Source organism: Ictalurus punctatus, chromosome 29 (genome assembly GCF_001660625.3).
Source record: "Ictalurus punctatus breed USDA103 chromosome 29, Coco_2.0, whole genome shotgun sequence".
Lineage (NCBI taxonomy): Eukaryota > Metazoa > Chordata > Actinopteri > Siluriformes > Ictaluridae > Ictalurus > Ictalurus punctatus.
Genome location: NC_030444.2, coordinates 13,043,663 through 13,065,206, shown reverse-complemented (window position 1 = coordinate 13,065,206; position 21,544 = coordinate 13,043,663). Strand labels below are relative to the sequence as shown.

At 46.8% G+C, this 21,544-nt stretch overlaps 1 protein-coding gene across 2 annotated transcripts in view; it reads right to left on the bottom strand.

Annotated features, from left to right (window-relative positions):
- The window catches only part of fbxw7 (F-box and WD repeat domain containing 7), a 113,482-nt gene that overhangs the window by 54,738 nt on the left and 37,200 nt on the right, over positions 1–21,544 (bottom strand). Inside the window, exon 1 of one of the 2 annotated variants that reach the window (XM_053677470.1) lies at positions 16,841–21,062. The exons of the other annotated variant lie outside the window; for it this stretch is intronic. Within the exon in view, the coding sequence (XP_053533445.1) occupies positions 16,841–17,065 (225 nt within the window). The 5' untranslated portion in view covers positions 17,066–21,062. Of the gene's footprint in view, positions 1–16,840; positions 21,063–21,544 lie in introns of those variants that run through there. 2 annotated transcript variants of the gene reach the window in all.

The following is a 21,544-nucleotide window of genomic DNA, read 5'->3' as shown; positions in this document are numbered from 1 at the left end:
TCTCCAGTTCAGTCCATTCCAATTTGGATGGAAATGACCCGGAGGAGAGACGCGTCCTTTCGTTCGTCTCGCAAACCGTCGCCTCCTTTGAGCTCGGAATCGACTCCGTTTGGTTTGAACAGGCGCGGTCGAAGGAGGACCGAGAGCACGAGCGCTGAACCTGGGCATGACCCGAGGCAAACAGGCCCGCTCTGATTGGCCCGGAGCTGCGGTTCGTTAAAAAAAAGGGGGGGGGGGGGGGGAAGGGGGGGGGGGGTGCCGACGCTAAACACCGGCTTTTACTGTCGTTTCGATGAGAGACGAGCGTTTTCACTAATAACATGGACCGGTGTTTGAAGGCGCGCATCTGGTTGGCGGACGACGTTGGGCTAATAGTATCTGGTGTGTGTTTGGTGAACTCTGGTGTCGGGTTAATATCAGTGTTTGGTGAACTCTGGTGCTCGTGTTAAATACCGGATCTCCCCGTCAGTCCCTGCAGCGTCTACGTGCCTGAATACGTGCACTGAGGCGATAAAAAGGCGAACCGAATGAATCGCTGTGGAATCTCGCTCGGATCTCATAAGAGCAGAAACACTTCATAAACTCGCTCGTGTTCCCCGACTTCCGGCGAGGTGCCTTCAGCTCTCTCGTGTACATTCCCATTCCCCTCTTATTTCGCGATCTATAACCATCGACCGTCTTCCTCGCCGTTTATTTCAGAGGTCGGCCGCAGGAGATTAAAGTGGAAGAGGAGGATTCTCCGTTTAAACTTCCACACTGCAGCGCTGTCGTCTCACATACTGCAGGCCCAAGCTCTACCCATGAATCACTTCGGTTATGAAGGGCAACAATTATTTCATAAATACGTCTTTAAAACAAGTCTGTACTTAGACCTGTTATTTATATATATGTGTGTATTTATTTCTTCTCCAGCAGAATTTAAAAGAAATATTTAAAAATAAATTTCAATATAATATTTTAATATTTAAATTAAATTTTTTTAAAAATATTTTTTAAATATTTATAAATATTTATAAATATTTATATTTATAAAAATATCACCTCACAGGATGAGGGATCATGAATATTCGAAATGAGTCTCGCAACACCACACATGCATATTTCATTAGGTGTTAAAACCAGTTTAGAAAAACTCCCCCTCTTCACTCCCATTTCTTTTCTTAAATAAAACTTTAAATGGTTCAACACTCCAAAGACACACATAGAGCCCCTGAGTATTTACCTAAACTTCTTTATATATATTTTAAAAATTTTTTTTTTTTTTAAAGTTTCTCAGAAACCTCCCACGCGGTGCAGCAGCCGTTCTCCAACAGTGACTCACTTTTTCCATCGCGAAAAAGAAAAAAAAAAAACAACCCCTAAGCTGATTTTCTGTCAGCAAACAGAAACGCTAGGAGCTTTCGGACGTGGTCGATTCATCACCATGACAACAACATACACAATCGTCCCTTTCCTCGATAAAAGTGCTGGCATTTTGTTCATCCGAGCTGCCGTGGCTTAAACGGGAAACTAGTTCTTTGACTGAGTGAGAAGAGAGGACCGGAAGAAGAAAAAAAAACGCAGATAAAAGTACTCCGCACGTTCGATTAATGATTAATCCGACGCACATCACGCTCAAGTCCATCAGCAACTCGGTATTCGATCGATTCTCCATTAAAATTCTCCCCTTCATTAACCATCCCTGTCCAAATAACTCCGATCGGCCCGAATGCGAGCGCTCCTTCACCTCGAGACGCAGCGGTAGGTGTTTATTAAAACAACACGGAAACAGAAAAAGAATATCGCCATCTTAGGTGTCCACCTAAGATGTACGAGTCCCTGCGCACGAGCCGTTACCACAGACACGACGACGTACCGGACCGAGCGCACCGATACCAGCTCATCGATCGTGTCCGAGCCGGAACTACTTTCCGAGCCGAAATGACGATGACGCACACCTCCTGCCCGATCAGATTCGAGAATTCGCCGGCTCTGCGGCAAAAAAACGTTCGATTATACGCACGAGGCCTGCGTGTACCGTATCGCACTCTCCGAGATGTACCTGGTCTGATGAGATCGACAGTATAGTCGATGGCGCGTTTACGCGCGGCGGGACGATCGATCCTTCGTCGTACCAGCGGCTCGGATACAGGAGATCGGACGTGGATCGCACGTCTACGATACGGACTCGCCTCGACGATGGGTGGAAACACGTCAGATCCGTCCCGCCACCTCGGGCGAAAACGCCGACCTGACTTGTGGCCGGAAAGATTCGAAAAGTATCCAAACGTTACTATTTTCATCGTTACCGCAAAATAAATAAATAATACCACGAAATATCGCGATAAAGTCTTACGTCTAGATCGCCCATAACTTAAGATCTCATGCACTGGAACCAATCAAACCAGTATAAATAACAGTAGTGGGACAAGACCGTTCTTCCATTACTTATTCGACAGAGTGGGACCTTCGAAAAGGTTCTGCTTTCTCATAACTTAATGATCTAAAGATAGTAGCGTAGCATTAAGATTACATTATTATTATAATTAGGAGAAACCCACGCAGAGAGTCTCTGTATTCGTGGGATAATCCGCGCCGTCGTCGCCGTGTTTTAGAGCGTTTAACATCGTTCCTCTTTTCAAAAATGGCAAATGAGCGATTTTCCCCGCGCACGTATAATCTCCTTACAGCTGGAGCGTGGAGAATGGATTCCACCCTTCTGCCTCATTTTCCTTACAATATTCAAGAGGTGCAGGTGCAGCGGATCGCTTTAATATTCACAGATCTGCATCGCGTGTGTTTGCAAACACTCTGAGGTCTGCCTTCGGCGCGCCTTTCTCTGATCGACCTCTTCACTCGCAAAACGCCGCCTCTTGACCTTGGAGCTGCCGCTGCGTTTTTCTTTTATGCCGCGCGTGTGAAAAATCAGCGGCGGTGTTTAAACGCTGTGTGATATTGATCAGAGGGTTCAGTCTTCGGGGAGATGTTAGCGGGCCGGCTTGCCTCGTCGTCGTGACGGGGGAAAATAAACACGCGTCTCGTCGTCGTTGTTGTTTTTTTTTTTTTTTAAAACCAGGCGATACCCAAACAGGAAGTGGTAACGATTAACAGCAGGGATTTAAATACAGACCAATAGTCTGATTTTTGGTTCGCATCCGGTTGATCGTCACTGATAATTACTGACCGAGTCAGCCCCGACGCTTTGAAGTCGACTCGCGGTGAAAACCATTCACCTCACGTTCAAATGCTTGTCGGTTAACGAGATGGTCAATGGATATTGGATTTTATCTGGCATTTGATTGGTCAGAATGGAACAAATCAAGGCTTGAAAAAACAAAAACAAATAAAGGAAGAACCTTTTTTTTTTTTTTTTTTTTTTAAATGCTTGTTAGTTTGCTCGTGTTATTTGGGGGGGGGGGGGGGGGGGGGTACTTGATAGATCTCTCATGCCTGTTTGCACTGAGTAGTATTGCATATTATTCAAACGGGGTATTTAAAAATAAATAAATAAATAAAATCCTTTTAAGAGTCACCGTGTAATCCTTTGAGTCCAATTACATTCAAGATCTGAAACGTTCGCCGCTTCCTGTAACGCTGGGTTTGCATCACATACGTGTGTGTTAATCCAGTCGTCGGCACGTACGCGGACGACCGCGCGTTAACCCAGGCATCGGGCGTGAAGGCCTCGACGTTCCACGCGGATTACGCGAGGAGGTGCTTAGCTGCATTTTAACAGGACGGGGAAGTGGGAAGCCCTCACACCTCAGCCGTGACGAGCGATAAATACGCGCCACAGATGTGAGCTTTAGCGAGTTTCCTAAAACTGTCAACGCGTCCCAGAGAGAGAAAAAAAACAAAGCCGTGACAGTAGTAGAACAGCCTTCTCGTATACGTGGAGAAGAACGGTAAAGCGCTACGTTAAATATTACCTCACAGCGGCGAGGCTCTTGCAAGAAGTCCGACAATTCTAGAAGGAAGACGTTACAGCGAATCGTACGGGAGTGTCGTACGCGTGTCGACTTTTCTACTCTAAATCCGACGAGCGGCGGCTTTATTTCGTCCCGAACGCCCGTGTTGACCGTAAGACCCCGTATATACGCGCAGGCAAGCTTGATGGGACGTGTGAGCGTGGAATAGGGCCTAGACTCGATCGATTCCTCTTTCGAAACGTTTCGCCGCCGTCCCAAATGAACACGCTTCACCGACGTTAGCCGAGTCAAAAACGCACTGACGTGAAACCCGGCACGCTAACGGACTCGCGACGTTCTCGAGGCGAGTCGAGAGCGAGAGAGATTACTAACGCGTGATTGGCGTGGAGGAGAGGAGGCGGGGCTTCGAGGAGCGTCGGTTAATACCGTAAACACCTACATCGATCCAATCGTGGCCGATTCGTACGTCGGTCGGCTCGTCTGCGGTTTATCTTCGGAGGGGGAGAGAATACTAGTTCCAGGAACGCAAGTCGACTCCCTTTCGCCGCGTTATCACACGAGTGAGAACGTCGACCTCATCCCACAAAGAGACACAAAAACTAGCTGATCTTAGACCGGCTTCCTTTACCGGACGTTAAACCCGACCGCTATAAAGCGAAGCTACGGAATGTGACCGAGGCTGGATCTCATTAGATCATCGGCGGGAGGCTGTAAGCAAAGCCTGCCAGCTCTGTGGATCCGATGTCGGCGGTAAAAGTTCCGCGTTTGACGTAACGGTCTGAGAATTGGCTCTGGCTCTTTACCACACACAGGGAGACTCTGCACGGATTTAACGGACCACGCAGAGCGAGTCGCCGCTTTGTATCTCGACGAGATCATTACAAAGCAGGATGGGGGGGGGGGGCTGGAAGTGAAGGAGTGAGGGATGAGGAACCGAGTCTCATATCCATCTCCAAAGCAAGACAGGAGACAGAGGGCACAGTTAGACACGGTCATTATTTATAAAAAAAAAAAAAAACTGTCCAGATTAGAAGCTTCTTTCTCTTTGGTGTCTATAAAACCTTCCATCATCCAAATCTTCCAGACGTTACTGGTCTGTAACCGCTCCTAACAGATAAATACGGCAGCATGACCGTCGTCCTTAAAACGAGATCCCGATCTCGAGGGAATTACAGTTCAGGCTAGCCATCCTGACGAATGAGCACGAGATGCACCGCGAGGTCGTGCTGCGCTGTGCTAAATAGAGATTAGTGAGGACACGGCCATTAGAGGTTTCCAAATGACCAGAACTTTCCTGGAAGCCTCCGAGAGGAGACGACGTAGGCGGATCCGGATTCCGCCGTGAAATTAGCTCGTCGCCGTTTAGCCGCGAGACCGGCGTTTGCGTTCCAAGAGTTCGCCGTGACGTATTCCGTCCTCGATCGTCTAGAACAAGTCCCAACTGATAAATATGTCGAGGTCCGTGTTTGTGTGATCGCCAGTTCGGGCGTCTAAGGGAGCGTTCGGCCCAGCGAGTGAGCAAGAGACGTACCACGAGGGTAGGCTAAATTAGGATTAAAAGGTAGTCGTTAGCGGTTTTCCGAACCGTCAAATCTTCCCATGAAGCTGTCACGAAGAGAAATGAGGTAGGAATTGTAATTCCGACTTGCACCCCTTTCATTACATCCAAATAGCTTGGTGCCTCTCGCCTCTATTAGTAAGCGAGGCAGAAGAGAAGGCTAAAATCTTTGTGCCTTTTTATTTTTTTTTATTTTTTTTATAGCTTTGACTCTGCTCCAATGTCTCCGACGTTCGAATCTGGCTCCTTCTTAACACTGGGGTCCAACATGCCCTCAGATCTTCCATACTTGCTGTTCTGTACCCAGCTAATCGATAAATACAGCTCGATATCCATCAAGTAAGGACGTTCGGTATCCCCGTGCAGGAAAGAATGATGTATTTTCAAACCGAGACCGAGTCACACAATTTCCATTACACTCAGAACCAGAAATCTTGCGAGTATGGTGAGCGCACGCCGTTATTTATAAACTGCCCCAGACGTTGCTTCAATGTCGAGCTTGGCAGCTGAATACACGGCCTCGTATCGCTCGTACCCGCAGGTCTGCAAGCGTCCCTGACCGATAAACGTTGAGGCGTGATCTCTCAATCCGTCCTCGATGTGAAACCGATCGCTCGAGCGGTCTTCGCTTCACGTGTTTATCCGGACGTCTTTCCAACGAGCGGCCGAAGCTGCACCCTATGGCTCGAGTTGACGATTAGGCGGTCACGATTATTGGTTTCCAGACGTCCAGATTTGACCCGCGGCAAGCGCGGGCGAGGTCGGAACGGAAGGCCCGCCGCTCGGGGCGAACGGAAGAGCATTACGGATGAGAAAATCGATCCGATGAGAAAATCGAGTGGCAACGGGCAGGAAACCCGAGACAGACCCAGACACCGCTGATCAATAGGCAAGATCGATCGTGCTAGGCTGAGCCTCGTTGTAATAGGCTAAACTGTGAAATGTTCCCCGTGGGGCCCGACTCCAGCGCTGGTTACTCGGTAACGAGCCTTTGATAAATAAACACCGCCGTTTATCAGTAACCGAGTGATGAAGAACTTAGAGGTTTAATAGGCTGGCAGGGACATGCAATGCATACAAAAATGAGCTGGGTGAGTCAGATGTAGATATAATCTGAGCGCAGAGCAGGAGAAGGGGGGCGCAAAAAACAAAAAAAAAAAAAACAAGTGCTGAGGTTTTACAGTGCATATAAAACCTACTGTATTGTGAACGTTTACATCTCCGACGAGTCGGCTCGACAGACAACGGGGTCTCGTTTCGTCCGGTCGGGTCCGTATCTGCCGAGAGGCGACGAGGGATGATTGATGTGCTAGAGAAGAGCTGAGGGATTCAGTGTGTGATGGCCTCGAGGCAGCCAAGAGGCAGAAATCTGCTCAAGCCTTAGCTGCCACGATAGTTATTCGAAACATGCGCCTTCACTACGAAATGGGAAACCACACGAGTGTCTGTGTTAATCAATTTCAGCTTTGGCGTCGCAGATAAAAATGAGCGCACTCAGAAAAGCAAATGACCTTCAGTGTGTATCGTGTACATACTGAGCAAAGGTGCATGCAGTGGGGACCTGTGAAGCGTCGAAAGGAATCTCAAAGAACAGCAGTCGTCCTTAAGGTCCAATTATGTACGTTAATTAATTTTTTTTTTTTTTAATTATAGGTACGCTAAATTCACGGGTCCAGATTACACACTGGACGTACAAAAGATACAGCCGTGAGGGAAGAAGTACAGCTTAATAAGCATTTGTGACCTCGGAGGTACATATTTATTGATTTGAGAAAATTCGAGTGATATTAATGCAGGTTAATATTCAGCCTCGACACAACGGGTCAAGTAATTTGGCTTAATATACCGCAAGGCATTTCGTGAGTGCGACTGTGGTAAATTAATCACGGTTTCATACCGTGGAATTCTGAAATCCGTTTGGCCGGCAGCTCGTTCTCACGCGTTACTGTTTCTATAGCAACGGCCGACGCTCGACTTAATATTAAGTCTAATAATGAATGGGTTGTCTGACAAAGAAAATGTATAAACGTTGACATTGTGAGGTTTTCTGTCAGAAGGAGTTTGTTTAACGTGTAAGGAAGGAGTCTCCAGTTTCACGGCTTTTCTTGCAGACGTTCCGTGCAACTATAAATGGATAAAAAGCATGCCGTGTTGTTCATTATTATTTTAACGAATAAACGGCCATCGCTGGCAAATAGCTACGGTATAAGAGGAATAAAGCATTTCAGGACGTGCTGCTATGGGAAAATAATCTCGCTTGGGTTAGTCTCGGGTCTCATCACTCCACTCATCATCGATCATTTTCCCAGAACAGCACGTCCGTAAGTGCTGTACTGCTTACAAGTTCGTTATCTTGTAAATATCGGGCTATTCCAAAGAATTTATTAGAACGCATCCAACTTTTTACCCGTATTTCAGCATTTTTCCATAATCAGAAATCGGTTGTGTAATATCGGATATACCGATAAATGGTGCCATCTTGTGGACGTTTTAAGAATTGCTTTAAAGCGCTACAGCAGCACTAAATCTGAGGGCAGTCAATCCAGATCAGATCCGAAACATCAATCCCGGTCTGATTTGTGATCACCTTGCACGACATGTTTTAGCAGTAAGATGCCTAGAAATCAAACCGGAATGCTTTAGGACAAGTGTCTCCACGAAAACTGCTTTCAAACGCTGTGACTTATTATATGGAATTAAACAAATCCGTAACCCGGATGAACAAACTTGATTAGAGACCAACGTTCCTGCATTGTTCTCCCGACATCTTGCCCTGTAAACACAACGGAGAAAAAAAAAATGATGTGCTGACGAGATGTTTCTCATTCGCTGAGTCATTCCTTACTGCCGTCCCTCCATACAGATTGAAAAGCACGGAGTATTTCGAGCCGAGTGGGATCTTCTTCGGTTACTCCTCCTGGCTGCGAGGCGCTGCTGAGGACCCGTGACACATGCCTGAGAGAGGAGGAAGCCTCTCGCCCACGCTAGCGGCGCCGCAGGAAATGTCAACGCTTTTTGGCAGCGTCACAGCAGGTGCTCCACTTGGCAGCAACTGTCTAATTCGGCAACGAGCAGTTTCACTTTCTCTTCAGAACTGTTTACGCCAGGGTTTAGGGAGATCCTGGCCCCGTTTCAGCACAAAAGGCCATCGAGTGTCCTCGGTGCTCTGGAAAATGTCAGTATCTCGAAAACACACGAGGGAGGCAGGGCTCGAACGGATCGTTGTGCGTCTACATCACATTCGCCCGAGCCTGAACTCGATAAGCATTTGGATGAGATTCTGACCCCGGCCTTTAAGGTCAGCTATGCTGTTCGTGCGGCGCAGGGAACATGCTGCTCCGTCATCAACTGCGCTGGATTGCTTACGTGTTACACGAGGTGAAGGTCTCGAATCCCATGCGTCTCATTTCAGACCGCCGAACGGACGACGACTGCCTCGTTTGCATCCTCATCCTCTAAAACGACCCGATGGCCCGGGCGCTCTCGCCGACGTCCGGACTCTGGAATGGTCCGGCTCAGAATAGATTCGCGCAGATGCTTTAGCCCGGCGTTATTTGGAGCCTGAGCACGATGGAATCCTGTCAGCCCACTCCCAGGGGTAGAAAGCGCTCGATATGGCTAGCACGGGCACGTACAAGGACATACCAGCTGTTTAGAAAGCATCCTGCGGCGAACAAAGGACACCATCGGGGTCAGAAAGGGCAAGATTAGGACACCTAAAATGGCGTCCGTGTAGCCGTGTGCCGTTAGAGACGAACTCGGCTTGACTTGCGAGAGAAGAGAAGCGGCGCTCAGTGCTCGCTGAAATTAACGGCTCTGATGTGCAACGATTCACAACTGACCTTGTGCGTATCCTTTAATGACGACTCTGCACGCTCTCTGCGTTTTCTATTCAAAACGCAAGACGAGACAAGACCGGGTCTCGCTACCCGCCGACTCTGGAGAGCTCAGAGTGAAGAGATGGAGCCATCAATCCAGAACCCAAACCAGGTTGTGTTTCCCCCCTCTGTGTGAGCTGAATAGCTGTCTAGGGAAGTGAAAACACACTTTTTCTAACAGCTGGCTACTCGACCCTGCACCGTCAGGACATTCTTTCATTTATTATTATTTTTTTTTTACAACCACAACCTGCTGACACTGTGCCGTGTTCTCCGCATAAGAACACACCACTCCCCCTCCCTCTGGACACCGCAGCCTCGCTCGACTTCTTCATTCTAGAGGATTTAACGGATGTTTTCCTCGGACCATGTTTGTCAGAAAGAAAAGAAAAAAAAGAGAAGAAAAAAAAAAACCCACACTTCTCATCTACTGATCCTGATAAGTGGTAAACATTCACGAGCTTTGTAGCGCCTTACAGTCAATTGCATCACTGCGTGAAAAACTTGAACAAAATATAAAATATTTCACAACCTCCTCGGGCATCTTTCCTTCTCTTCATGATGAGAATGACACTTTCCGAGACTAAATATAGCAGCAGAAACCCTCGGGAGCACACAAGGAACCCCTGGGAGAACCACGTTTTGAATCATTAAGCAGGTTTTCTGTTGTAAATGTATTAGCGGTTTTATTCGAAACGCGTCAGGATGGTCATGAAGCGCCTGGATGGACATGAAGCTCCTGGATGGACATGATATGGACGTCATTGGGTCAGGATGGATATGAAGCTCCAGTTGGATATGAAGCTCCAGGATGGATATGATATTGACATCAATGGGTCAGGATGGACATGAAGCTCCTGGATGGACATGATATGGACGTCATTGGGTCAGGATGGATATGAAGCTCCTGGATGGACATGAAGCTCTTGGATGGACATGAAGCTCCTGGATGGACATGATATGGACGTCATTGGGTCAGGATGGACATGAAGCTCCAGTTGGACATGAAGCTCCAGGATGGACATGAAGCTCCAGGATGGACATGAAGCTCCAGGGTGGACATGAAGCTCCAGGGTGGACACAACATTGACGTCACTGGGTCAGGAAGGATATGAAGCTCCAGGGTAGACATGAAGCTCCAGGGTGGACACAACATTGACGTCATTGCGTCAGGAAGGATATGAAGCTCCAGGGTAGACATGAAGCTCCAGGGTGGACACAACATTGACGTCACTGGGTCAGGAAGGATATGAAGCTCCAGGGTGGACATGAAGCTCCAGGGTGGACACAACATTGACGTCATTGCGTCAGGAAGGATATGAAGCTCCAGGGTAGACATGAAGCTCCAGGGTGGACACAACATTGACGTCACTGGGTCAGGAAGGATATGAAGCTCCAGGGTAGACATGAAGCTCCAGGGTGGACACAACATTGACGTCATTGCGTCAGGAAGGATATGAAGCTCCAGGGTAGACATGAAGCTCCAGGGTGGACACAACATTGACGTCACTGGGTCAGGAAGGATATGAAGCTCCAGGGTGGACATGAAGCTCCAGGGTGGACACAACATTGACGTAATTGCGTCAGGATGGATATGAAGCTCCAATTGGACATGAAGCTCCAGGATGGACATGAAGCTCCAGGGTGGACACAACATTGACGTCACTGGGTCAGGCTGGATATGAAGCTTCAGGATGGACACGACATTGACGTCACTGGGTCAGGCTGGATATGAAGCTCCAGGGTGGACATGACGCTTCAGGATGAATATGACATTGGCGACGGCAGAATGAACGTAGATAAACATCCAGCATTTTCATCACACTTCTCAAGACAGAATGCAGAGTCTCAAGTTAGCGTGGACGTCTTTACCCGAAACCTCTAAGAAATGTGCACGAGGTGTTTTTCCCCCTCCCCCGGCCCCGAGCTCGAGACACATGATCGACGCACCCATCCGACAAGATCGCCGCCAGAGCCGTCTCGGGTTGCTCGTGGCAGAAATATCCGTGCGCACGTACACCGTCCCGACTCCTGACAACCGCACGCCGGCGCTCGCGCACACACCCAGTTCTCTCCGCGTGGGTGGAGAACACGAACCGTATTCAGACTAACAAAAGCGCGTACAAACAAGGCGCAGCGATACGTGTACCCGCACGTCCCGTTTGTTCATCACTCTACCATTAAAAAAAAATAAAACAACAACAAAAAAAAAACAACAACAACAACAACAACAACAACAACCCACCAGCGTGCTTCTGTTCTCAGGAGACACTTAATCTTTGAAAATGTGCGGATGCAATCTCAGGAATTTATTTCTGCACAGCTGAAATTCCTAGAAAAGAAGTCAGCGGGTTTTATAACACCTGCCAGCGAGAGAGTTCAGGGTGAGGAGGAAAAAATATGACAATGAGGCAGGAATTCACGGACGCCTTTTATAACAAATCCGTCTCGTTCTGCTGACACGCTCTTTCAAGAAATGTCACCTGCTCCAAAATAAATAAATAAATAAAACGCATATTAAAAGGTAAAGTTTGGAGAGAGAGAAAAAAAAAACACCGCAGTACAAAAAAAAATAAACGTTATTATGAATTAACGTTCCTTTACGAAATCTCTGCAGTGACGTCATCGTTCTCGATTTAATCACAGGACCGCATTTCAACTTTTGAAAATTTTTTTTTTTTCCATTTCTTAATTATTTCCTCGGGTTCCTCTTTGATTTCCGACTAAACGACGATGGAAATTACGTCCCGTATTCGTCAGATGACCTAAAGCATTTCCACACGCGACTCATTAAGCTCCTTTTAATCAAAACCAGCACATTTAAACACGTAATAACGAGAGATTTTTTATTTAACCATGAACTGAACCCCATACTCAAACTCCTGAAGGAAATTCATCTGCTGGGGTAATTACCGAAGCTCGAAATATCCGTTAAAACAGAACTGATTCTGTTATTTCTATTATTGAATCCCCCCCCACACACACACTTGTCTCGCTCAGTGTGCTGGAGAACTATATATATATATATATATATATATATATATATATATATATATATATATATATATATATATATATATATATATATATATATATATAAAAAAACGGATAGAGAGAATACTCGGCATTACGCGTGGTGAGAGACGTCAAACTCCTGCGACGTTTCCAATAATAGATTACCTTCGAGCAAACATAGCAGAAAGGAAGAAAAAAAAAAAAATTCGAACAATTTGAATAAACTGCAATAAGAAATTTAAATGTAAAGAGTTAAGTTTAAAGAGGTTTCAGGAAAAGACGCCTGAGATATCTCGGAAAAGTCGGTATTATCGATCGATGTTACAACGTACGGTTTTTTTTTTTTTCGGGGGCGTTGTTTGTGTTGTCGTATCTCTGAGTCTTCAGAGTAATCGAACGCCGTATTAGACGGGGCAAATCCGAAAAAGATGCTGAGAATGAAGTGTATAATTGTGTATAATTTAGGATCGCAAGAGACGGCCGACGACGTGAAGAACGTACACGGGCGGGTAGAAAACTGCGCGGTTACCGGACGTCATGCTGCCGATTACGTCCGTGAGTACGAGTCTCGTCAGGGCGCTACTGCGGCGCTTTCCTAAAAGCGTATGCTTTAATTTCACCTGCTTCGGGGTGAGGATTAACGGAAGACGGGGGGGGGGGGGGGTTGAAGGTGCAAATGGCTCTGGATGGTAACCGTGTCTGGGGCATAGCTGAGATGGGCAGGACGGGATCGTTTTACCCCGAATGGCATGACAGAGTAGGGTGGGAAAGGAAACCAATACGGCCTCTGGGGTAGTGCAGTCAAACCTGTTGTCCATTCCTGATGAGCACATTCAGCAACGACGGGACCTTCCAATACACACGGGGAAATGCTTTTGGACATATTCTAATTTCGAAGCCAAACCCTGACGCTAAAAGGACTAGCATGTGAATTTTACACCGGCATTTTGTTTTTTTTAATGAAGGAAATCAGCGGGCAATACGACATTTCTTAGTCTTTCCTGTAGAAGATTGTTTCCCAATATTTACGCAATCGTTGCTCGGTATTTAAAGTGAACTGGTTGCTGTATTTTGGTCTCGGTAGAAAAGACTTCTCAGCGAGAATCCGCCGTTTTCGCAGAAAAACCGAATAAAACTCTCATTCGGGTAAAAAGCCAAGGTCGCATATCGAACGCGTCTAAAATGACGACGTCCTTCTTAAAAGGCCCGACTTTATCTCGGCTGATGAAGTACCGCAGAGAAGGACGGGGACAATAACGTGTGAGATAACGCCGAATAACTTTACGACGTACTTTATAAGTGATTATAGGTTTGGGTCATAAATATCTGGAGGCAGGTCTGAGATAGGAAAAATCTCCCTTTATCTTGAATTTCTAAGTGACGAAGCCATTTTTCAAGCGGTGGCAACCTTCGGCGCTCCGCCGAGCCGAGCGGCGGGGCTAATTTTATTAATCAGTGACGAGTCCTCGACCGGGACCTTCACCATCTAGTTCTGATGAAGTGATGAGTGATGAAGCCTCTCAAACGAGAGACGAAACGATTCCGAGGAACCCAAGACCTTGACTCGTCACCACTAGACGGATGACCGACGTGACTTTACGGACTTTTTTTTCACTCTGAAAGTTTGGTCAATTTACTGAAAGCTGTTTTCGAACCAGAGAACCCATCCCTGGTTCTCTTCGACAGAACCATGGCGCGGGTCACGTCAGGTGTAGAAGCTACCGTGCCAAACTGTCACGTCGCGTCCTGCTTCACGTTTCGGGTTGGCGGGAAGAGTCGTTATGGAAGGTCTTGATGTATAAACACACGATCATAGTAGTGGAGTGCCGTCATGAGCGATTACTTATTAGCTGTTAATATGGACGAACCTAGTGCCGACCATTTTGCAAACCGGTGTTCGGTCCACCAGAACAGGCCCGGAATCGGACCCGGGCGTGGATTCGAGTGTCCAAGTGAAGTCTGAAAGCACTTAAATCAATGACCTCACCTAAAACCTTGAGAAGAAGCAGACGAACGGTCTCGGAGCTGGTCTGCGTTTTTTTTGTCTGAGCTGCGAGCGAGACAGGAACTTCAGCTTTAAGCTCGGTGGATTCTGAGGAATGAACTTGTGGTACAGAAGCTCTGGGGATCCTGATTCTATTGGCCCACAGAGACGGAGAGAAATGCAAACTATTCCATTCAGTGGAGCCAGCTGCTGCCTCTGAAGTCAGTCAACACTTTCACGGAAGCTCCCTTAAGCAAAATCTCATCTGTACGCGTGAGCCAACAGCATGGAAACGTCTGGAGAAGGCACAAAAGCCTTAATCCGACTGGAGACTCTCGCAGCTCAGTCTGTGCCTGGTTTTAGACGGTAAGAACAAAGCAGACCGCAGTAGGAACTTGCGTTTTGAACATGAGCTAAACTTATGGAACAAAGACAAGGGTATTTTAGAGGATATTTTTTTTTCCCCCCACCTCAATATTTGCTCTGAAGTCATATCCTGAATTTTAAGTATGCCTACAGGGGATAGAAAGAAAGGCCATTTTATAATATCATCCTCTCCTCTGTGTGAAGAACGGCAAGGTCTACTGTTCAGAATGTTGGCACGGTGGGAATTTCATGCCGTATTTCGACAGACGCCGTTCTCCGAGACGAGATTCGGGTCATACTTTGGGTTCTGCTGTAAAGGTGCGAGAATCTCCCTTATTTGCCAAACGTAAACGCAATTAAAACATTCACGCCGGCACATCGAGGATCTGGGTGTTAGGAGTGTCATGGAAGGAGTCTCCAGTGTCGGATCTGTAAAGAGGTCACGCTTTTAAGGTTTCTCAGCCTGAGGTTGGTGAAGAAACGATGTCTATACACACTGAACTCCAAGTAATTACAGGAACTAACTTGGTTTTAAAAGTAATTATCATCAACTGATTTTTTATTTTTTTATTTTTTATAAATTACAACATTGTGTTCTTTAATTAATTAAGAATTGGAACCACTGGTCATTTGTGGAAGTATAAGAGCAATAAAACACTTCAGGATGTGCGCTTATGAGAAAAAATATCAACTTCAAGGTGATCAAGTTCGGCGACTCGGCTTGTTGACGACGCTCCGCGCAATACTGTGGACTGCAGATCAAATTTAATAGCATGAGGTTCTCACAGAGCGTCCCTTCGTGCCTGACTGGAGTCTGGAGTCTAGCTGAAAGCAGATTTGAATCAGTTTTTCGACCAACGACGGTACGGATAAAGCTGCCTATTGGTCTCGTCGCCAAAACGAACCACGTGACGTCAGAAGACCTCGAAGGCGTTTCCGTCTCTATAACGACACGCCTTCTGTTTCACAACGGTCTCGAATTAGAAACCAAGAACGGAGCACGACGGAAGAACCCACGATATGGAGATGTCGTGTATACCGACTCGGTTTAGACCTGAGAACACCACGAGTACCGCGTTGTATTTTTGTTGGCCGGTGGCGCGTGGCCTCGCCGCATCTCGCGAAATTATATAAAGCTCGTTCTCGAATGAGTCCCAGAGGACGGCAGAGATTTCTCGAAAGGGCATAAGTGGGCCGTGTTCATGCCGTCTGAACATGACGGAAGCTTTTTCCGCACTCTTTTTACACCGAGAAGAAACGCGGCGCTCGTCGTGATGTAACGTCACGGCGCACCGTCCACGGTCCGTCGAGACTTAAATTTCTGCTTTACACCTGTGCGTTTTGTGTCGGTGTCACCGAGCCTAAAAATAGAGCCCTGACTTTTTAAGGTCATGCGTTTGCATCTTAGATGCTGCTAAACGAGGAGCAGCGCACGTGACGGCTAATCGGTGCTAGCGTGCGCTCAGCAACTAAAAGTGTTATCGTCTCAGAACAGAACGGCCCGTGGTGTCCTGACTCGACCTGCTCGTCCGCGTACGGGTCTCGTTAGAGCGGACGGCTCCGACATGAACGCCGGCGTCTGACTCGGTTGAACTGTCTGTGAAGGACTTTGCGAGTGCCATTAAAATGACAGCAGTGCAGCACATGGTGACGACTTCTAACACGCTGCTATATTCAGTCTGCTGCCTCCGCCGTACCAATTGCTGTCATTGTTCACGACAGGGACGGGGAGACTGGAGGTGGAAGCATGAATCATAAGTCTAGAAATATGAGCGCTTGATTTGCTCGGCGTTCCATTTCACGAACTTCATCTTGATAAGCATTATAACTTCCATAAGAAATGGAAGGGGAATTTTTTTTTTTTATATGTTATATGTATGATAAAATAATTTAAATTTAAAAAAAAAAAAAAGAACTTAACAGGGATCTTTATAAATGGCATGATTTAATATAGAAATCATACAGGTAGGTATTTGATCAAACATTCCAGTCAAATTCCAGTTTAATGCACCCCTTTAAGCCGGTTAATAAAGCCGACGCCATTTTAATCGCTCGATACTCGAAAAAAACAAAATGGCCGCCACCGTACCGTGACCTGACCGACACACCGCCCGATCCGAGACTCACTCACCCGTCTGCGGCAGAAAGGCAGGCCCTGTGTGATGATATTAATCCGGAAGATCTTCAACACTTTCTGTGAAGGCTCCCTAGCCACTTCCTTGAGGTCCAAAAGCTCCAGAGCCAGGCTCTCCGGTGGAGTCTGGGGAGCCTTCTCCTTGGGCGAGGATTTGGGCATTTTCTTCTTCTTGTAATGGCAGACGGATGAAAAGCGTGGGATGGGGCAATGCCGGAGCATCGCCAAGTTAGTCCAGGGAACTAGTAGCTCATATCCCGGAGGAAGAAAAGGAAAGAGTTTGTAGTGTTTATCTTATAACAAAACCTTTTAAAAAATAAAATAACGTTTAGGTTACACGGAGAGCTCGAGGACTAGAAACGAGTAGCTGGATCTTCTCGACGACGACCGAAAGCACCGTCAACTAGTGCCTACTCGAGAACCTTAGAGATTCACGTCATGCACTAACGTGGAGACTGGCTGATCTGTGTGGCCACAGCAAACGCTCGATCCACAAGCCTCTCAGCCTCTTTTAAAATATCCCAGGGTGTGATGTCAGCAGCACTGCGACTGGCAGCTGCTCTTCTTTCTAAAGCTCTCCTCACCCCCCACCCCGGGAATTCGGACACTTGGTTTCTGCCCCAGTTCAAGCCCTGACCAATAGCAAAGAATTTGGCCCGGGCGCTTATCTGGCCCTAGACATCAGATGAGACACCAGCTGAGCTTCCTGTTTGCGCACACCCAAAAGGTACAACCACACCACACGAAAGATCTCGAAATCTCAAAAAACGACCGGAGCAAAGAAATTAAATCGAGACGTCACGTGACGAGTGTCTTCCGCGACGTTATTCTGAACGGAATAGAAACGGAAAGGTACACAACAGGTTCGGATAACGGATTACCGGGTCCAGGATGAAGCTCTCCAGGACAAAAGAGCAAAATAGTGTTAGCCACCATGTTCAGAACAAAAAAAGTAGAACAATCGTGCACAAGACCCACCGCAGGCGACTGAAAATCACACTGTAAACTGACAAAACAACAAGCATGCTCCCCATATGGCGTGTTATCCAAACACTGCCTACGGTCCTGATGACATACTCCTTTCCGTACTTCCATTTCCAGCTCGTGACTCAGCTCACTGACTCACCAGTTAGCACCGGGACACTCCAACCGGATCGTCGCCGGTCAGCCGGGTTTATTCATCGTCGTCCGTTTCTTTCGGCCAAACCGCTGTGGTATAACGTTAACGGCAGGACGCCGCCGGAAGATCGGGTCGTCTTCGTGATCGTGTAGAAACGTGACCGTTATTGTTGCCACACCAAAAAGCCGATCCAAAAATAGCTACCGGGGCATCCCAAATCACACACTCTGAGCTGACAAATCAAGATATATACAACCCATGCGGCGCGTGTTACTCGGGTCGTGCTAAATTTAAAGCTCGGTGATTCAGCTGTGCACAGCAGGGCAATAAATAAATAAATAAATAAATAAATAAATAAATAAAACTAGACTCGTACGAGACACGGGACCAAATCTAATCTACAAGGTGTCCCAAAAGTCTCCATGCATAGGGGACTATACTGTCCGTTCGTCCGTGGACGCCCGTGGACGCCCACTTCTTCTCGGTCGGTCCTCAACACTTCCTGTCTTTTTGAGTTTGGCAACGGTGTCACGTGCGACGTGTTTGCCGTGTTCAAACGTCCTAGAATGATTTCGTCTACTTTTGTCAAAGGCTATAAAAAATATAAACAAAATACGAAACATTCTGGAAGATATTTTGCTTCAAAGTGTTGATTTCCCCTGTATGTATGACTTTTGGGACTCCCTGTATGTAAGGTGCAGGTGCTGTCAAGCGAGTGGGTGGGCTCTTCCTGTTACCTGATGCTAGGTCACGAGTTAGCACGTGTACAACGCTAAGTAGTATGCTAGCCTCCTTATTATGATGACATGCATCCAAGTTAGCACGTTCACTACATCACTAGATGTATGATACGTAACAAGATGCAAGTTTGCATCTGTATTGTAAGGAAATGGACGGTTTTGGTGCGGCTCCGCCCACTGTCGCGTCGGATTCCTGTTCTTGGCTGAAAGGAGTTAGTTAGTTACGGTTACATTTATACAACGCATCTCTAGACACTCAGAGCGCTTTACATAGTGGGTAGCATCCACCTGGATGACGCGATGGCGGTTATAGTGCACCAGAAATTCGTGGAGAGGAGAGTGTGATGTAGACGATTCAGAGATGGGGATTATTAGGGGGCCGTGATAGATGAGGTCCAATGGGGGAATTCCTCCAAGACTTTCCCTACTCTTTTTACGAGAAGTGACCTGGGGGTTTTTAATGACCAGAGAGAGTCAGGACCTCGGTTTATCGTCTCAACCCCATCACTATTCTGGGGCATTAGGACCCACAGAGAATACAGGGTGAGCGCCCCCTGCTGGCCTCACTAATACCACTTAGAGCAGTGACCTTGGTTTTCCCCGGGAGGTCTCCCATCCAGGTACTGGCCAGGCTCAACCCTGCTTAGCTTCAGTAGGAAACCAGGTGAGAAGTGCTCTGAAGTGGAACGTGACATGGCGGTCTGCATCGAGATGCTTTTCAGCTCACCGCGGTCGTAAAAAGTGTTATCGCAATCCAAGCGCAGACGCGTTTCCACCCGCGTCTGCGTCATCCGAAGTTCCGAAAAGCATCTCTCGGCTTCGTTTCGTTCCCCGCTGCTCTCAGAGTGACATCTCTCCGGCATCCGCGCTCCAGTACGCCACTCCCGTCACGTCAAGCCAGGCGGTTTAAAAGGTTTTATTTAGAAGTCGCCCGTTCGGGCGCGGGTGTCAAAATGTCCGACGGGCGTCACGCAGTTCCGCACGCCGCTTTCCGACAGCGGGACAAAACCAACGTGCGCCTTTCTCTCCCCCCACTTCGTTTTTTTCCGTAACCTTCACAAGATTTCACGAGCTGACTGCGCCGTGGGGCGCGGAATCCCAACGATTATCGGGCTGGAAACCATTACGCTCAGCTTCGTTCCAGCGTGTGCTTTTGCATCGCTTGTAAATGACAATGCGCCGAACGGAGGAGGAAAAAGCATTCGGACTAAAAGGGAAAAAAATAAAAATAAATGTCCTGACGGTCAAAGCGCCACACGGCTCAGCGCGGGCTTAATGGAGCAAAGACATTTGGAAACATGTTCATTTTTAGCTGTCCTGCGTGAGCTCTCTCGTTAATCTCCCGGCATTGGAGCGTGCGCCTTATGTCCGCGGCACAGATTTAACCCGCTGACTGGGGCCGACGGGAGAGAACGTGAAAAACGCTGTCGATTTCAACCGTGTGTCTTTCTAAATACGTTTTAAATAAATAAATCCACCTTCAGAGCACCAGGGTCGCTGCTAAATGTTCCTCCTGTTCAGTCGGTGGTCACTTAATGCGTTTCCGTTTGCTATAATACCTGTTAGTTTTTATTTTTATTTTTTTTAACTAGTTTACTAAAGTCCTAATCATTGTTTTGTCTTGTTTAGTATCGTGTTAGTGTTTTGGCCACGATATTAAAACACTAGTCAGAATTTTATCTGCTTGGATGTGTGTTTGCTAGCATGCTAGCGAGAGTGTTTTTTCCGCCAGGCTGATCAAAAAACGTGTCAGGATTTTACTGGTTTGCTACAATCATGGTTTTGTCTCTTTAGTAAAGCGTCAGTCGGCGTTTTTTAACCGATTTACTGAAGCGCTAGTCTTAATTCGATGAGTTTACTAAAACGCTAATCACGTTGTCTTTTCGCTAGAATACTTGTTAAGATTTCTGTGCGCGCGCTAGTTTGCTAAAATGCTAAATCATGGTTTTGTGTCTTTGGTAAAGTGTTAGCGCTTAGACTGATTTACTCAAACGCTAGCCATAATTTGATCTGTTTATTTAAAGGTTTGCTGTAACGCTAATTAGTGTTACTAAAATGCAAGTCATGATTTTTGTTTGCCTGATATAACTTCTTCTGGCTAGTTTACTGAAGCGCTCGTCGTCGTTTTGTCTCTTGGTAAAGTGTGAGTCAGCGTTTTTAGCCGATTTACTAACGCGCTAGTCGGAATTCGATGTTTTAATTCAATCAGTTTACTAAAAGGCTAGTCATTAAAACGCTAATCATTTCGTTTTTCCGCTACAACACTTGCTAGCTTTTTTTTGTGCGTGCGCGCTAGTGCACTAATGTGCCAGTCGTCGTTTTGTCTGCGTCTTAGAATGCTAGTTAGTGTTTTAGCTCGTGTGCTACTACACGAGCAACAGTTTAAAAAAAAACTGTAGTGCTATGTATGTATGTATGTATGTATGTATGTATGTATGTATGTAACGGAAAACTATAAAAAATTAAAAATAGAAAGGCCAGATTGGACGTAAGGATCACTACAGAGCTCGATCAGACGTGTGTACACGCATCGGACATGCAAGTGCTGGGTAATATATTCATTTTACATTTCGCCTCACAGTATAATAACGGCAACACACACACACACATTAAAGTGAGTTATTAGGACATTTGTGGGTGCTGAGTCGTTCCCTGCCTCAAGGATATTACATCAGTGCGCGCGCACACACACACACACACACACACACACACACACACACACACACACACACACACAGAGAGAGAGAGAGAATGAGAGAGCACTGCGTCCTTGTGGACTGCTGTGGGAGGAAAAAGAGTGTTTAAAATTTCAGATGAATATGAATCATTTATACACAAGCT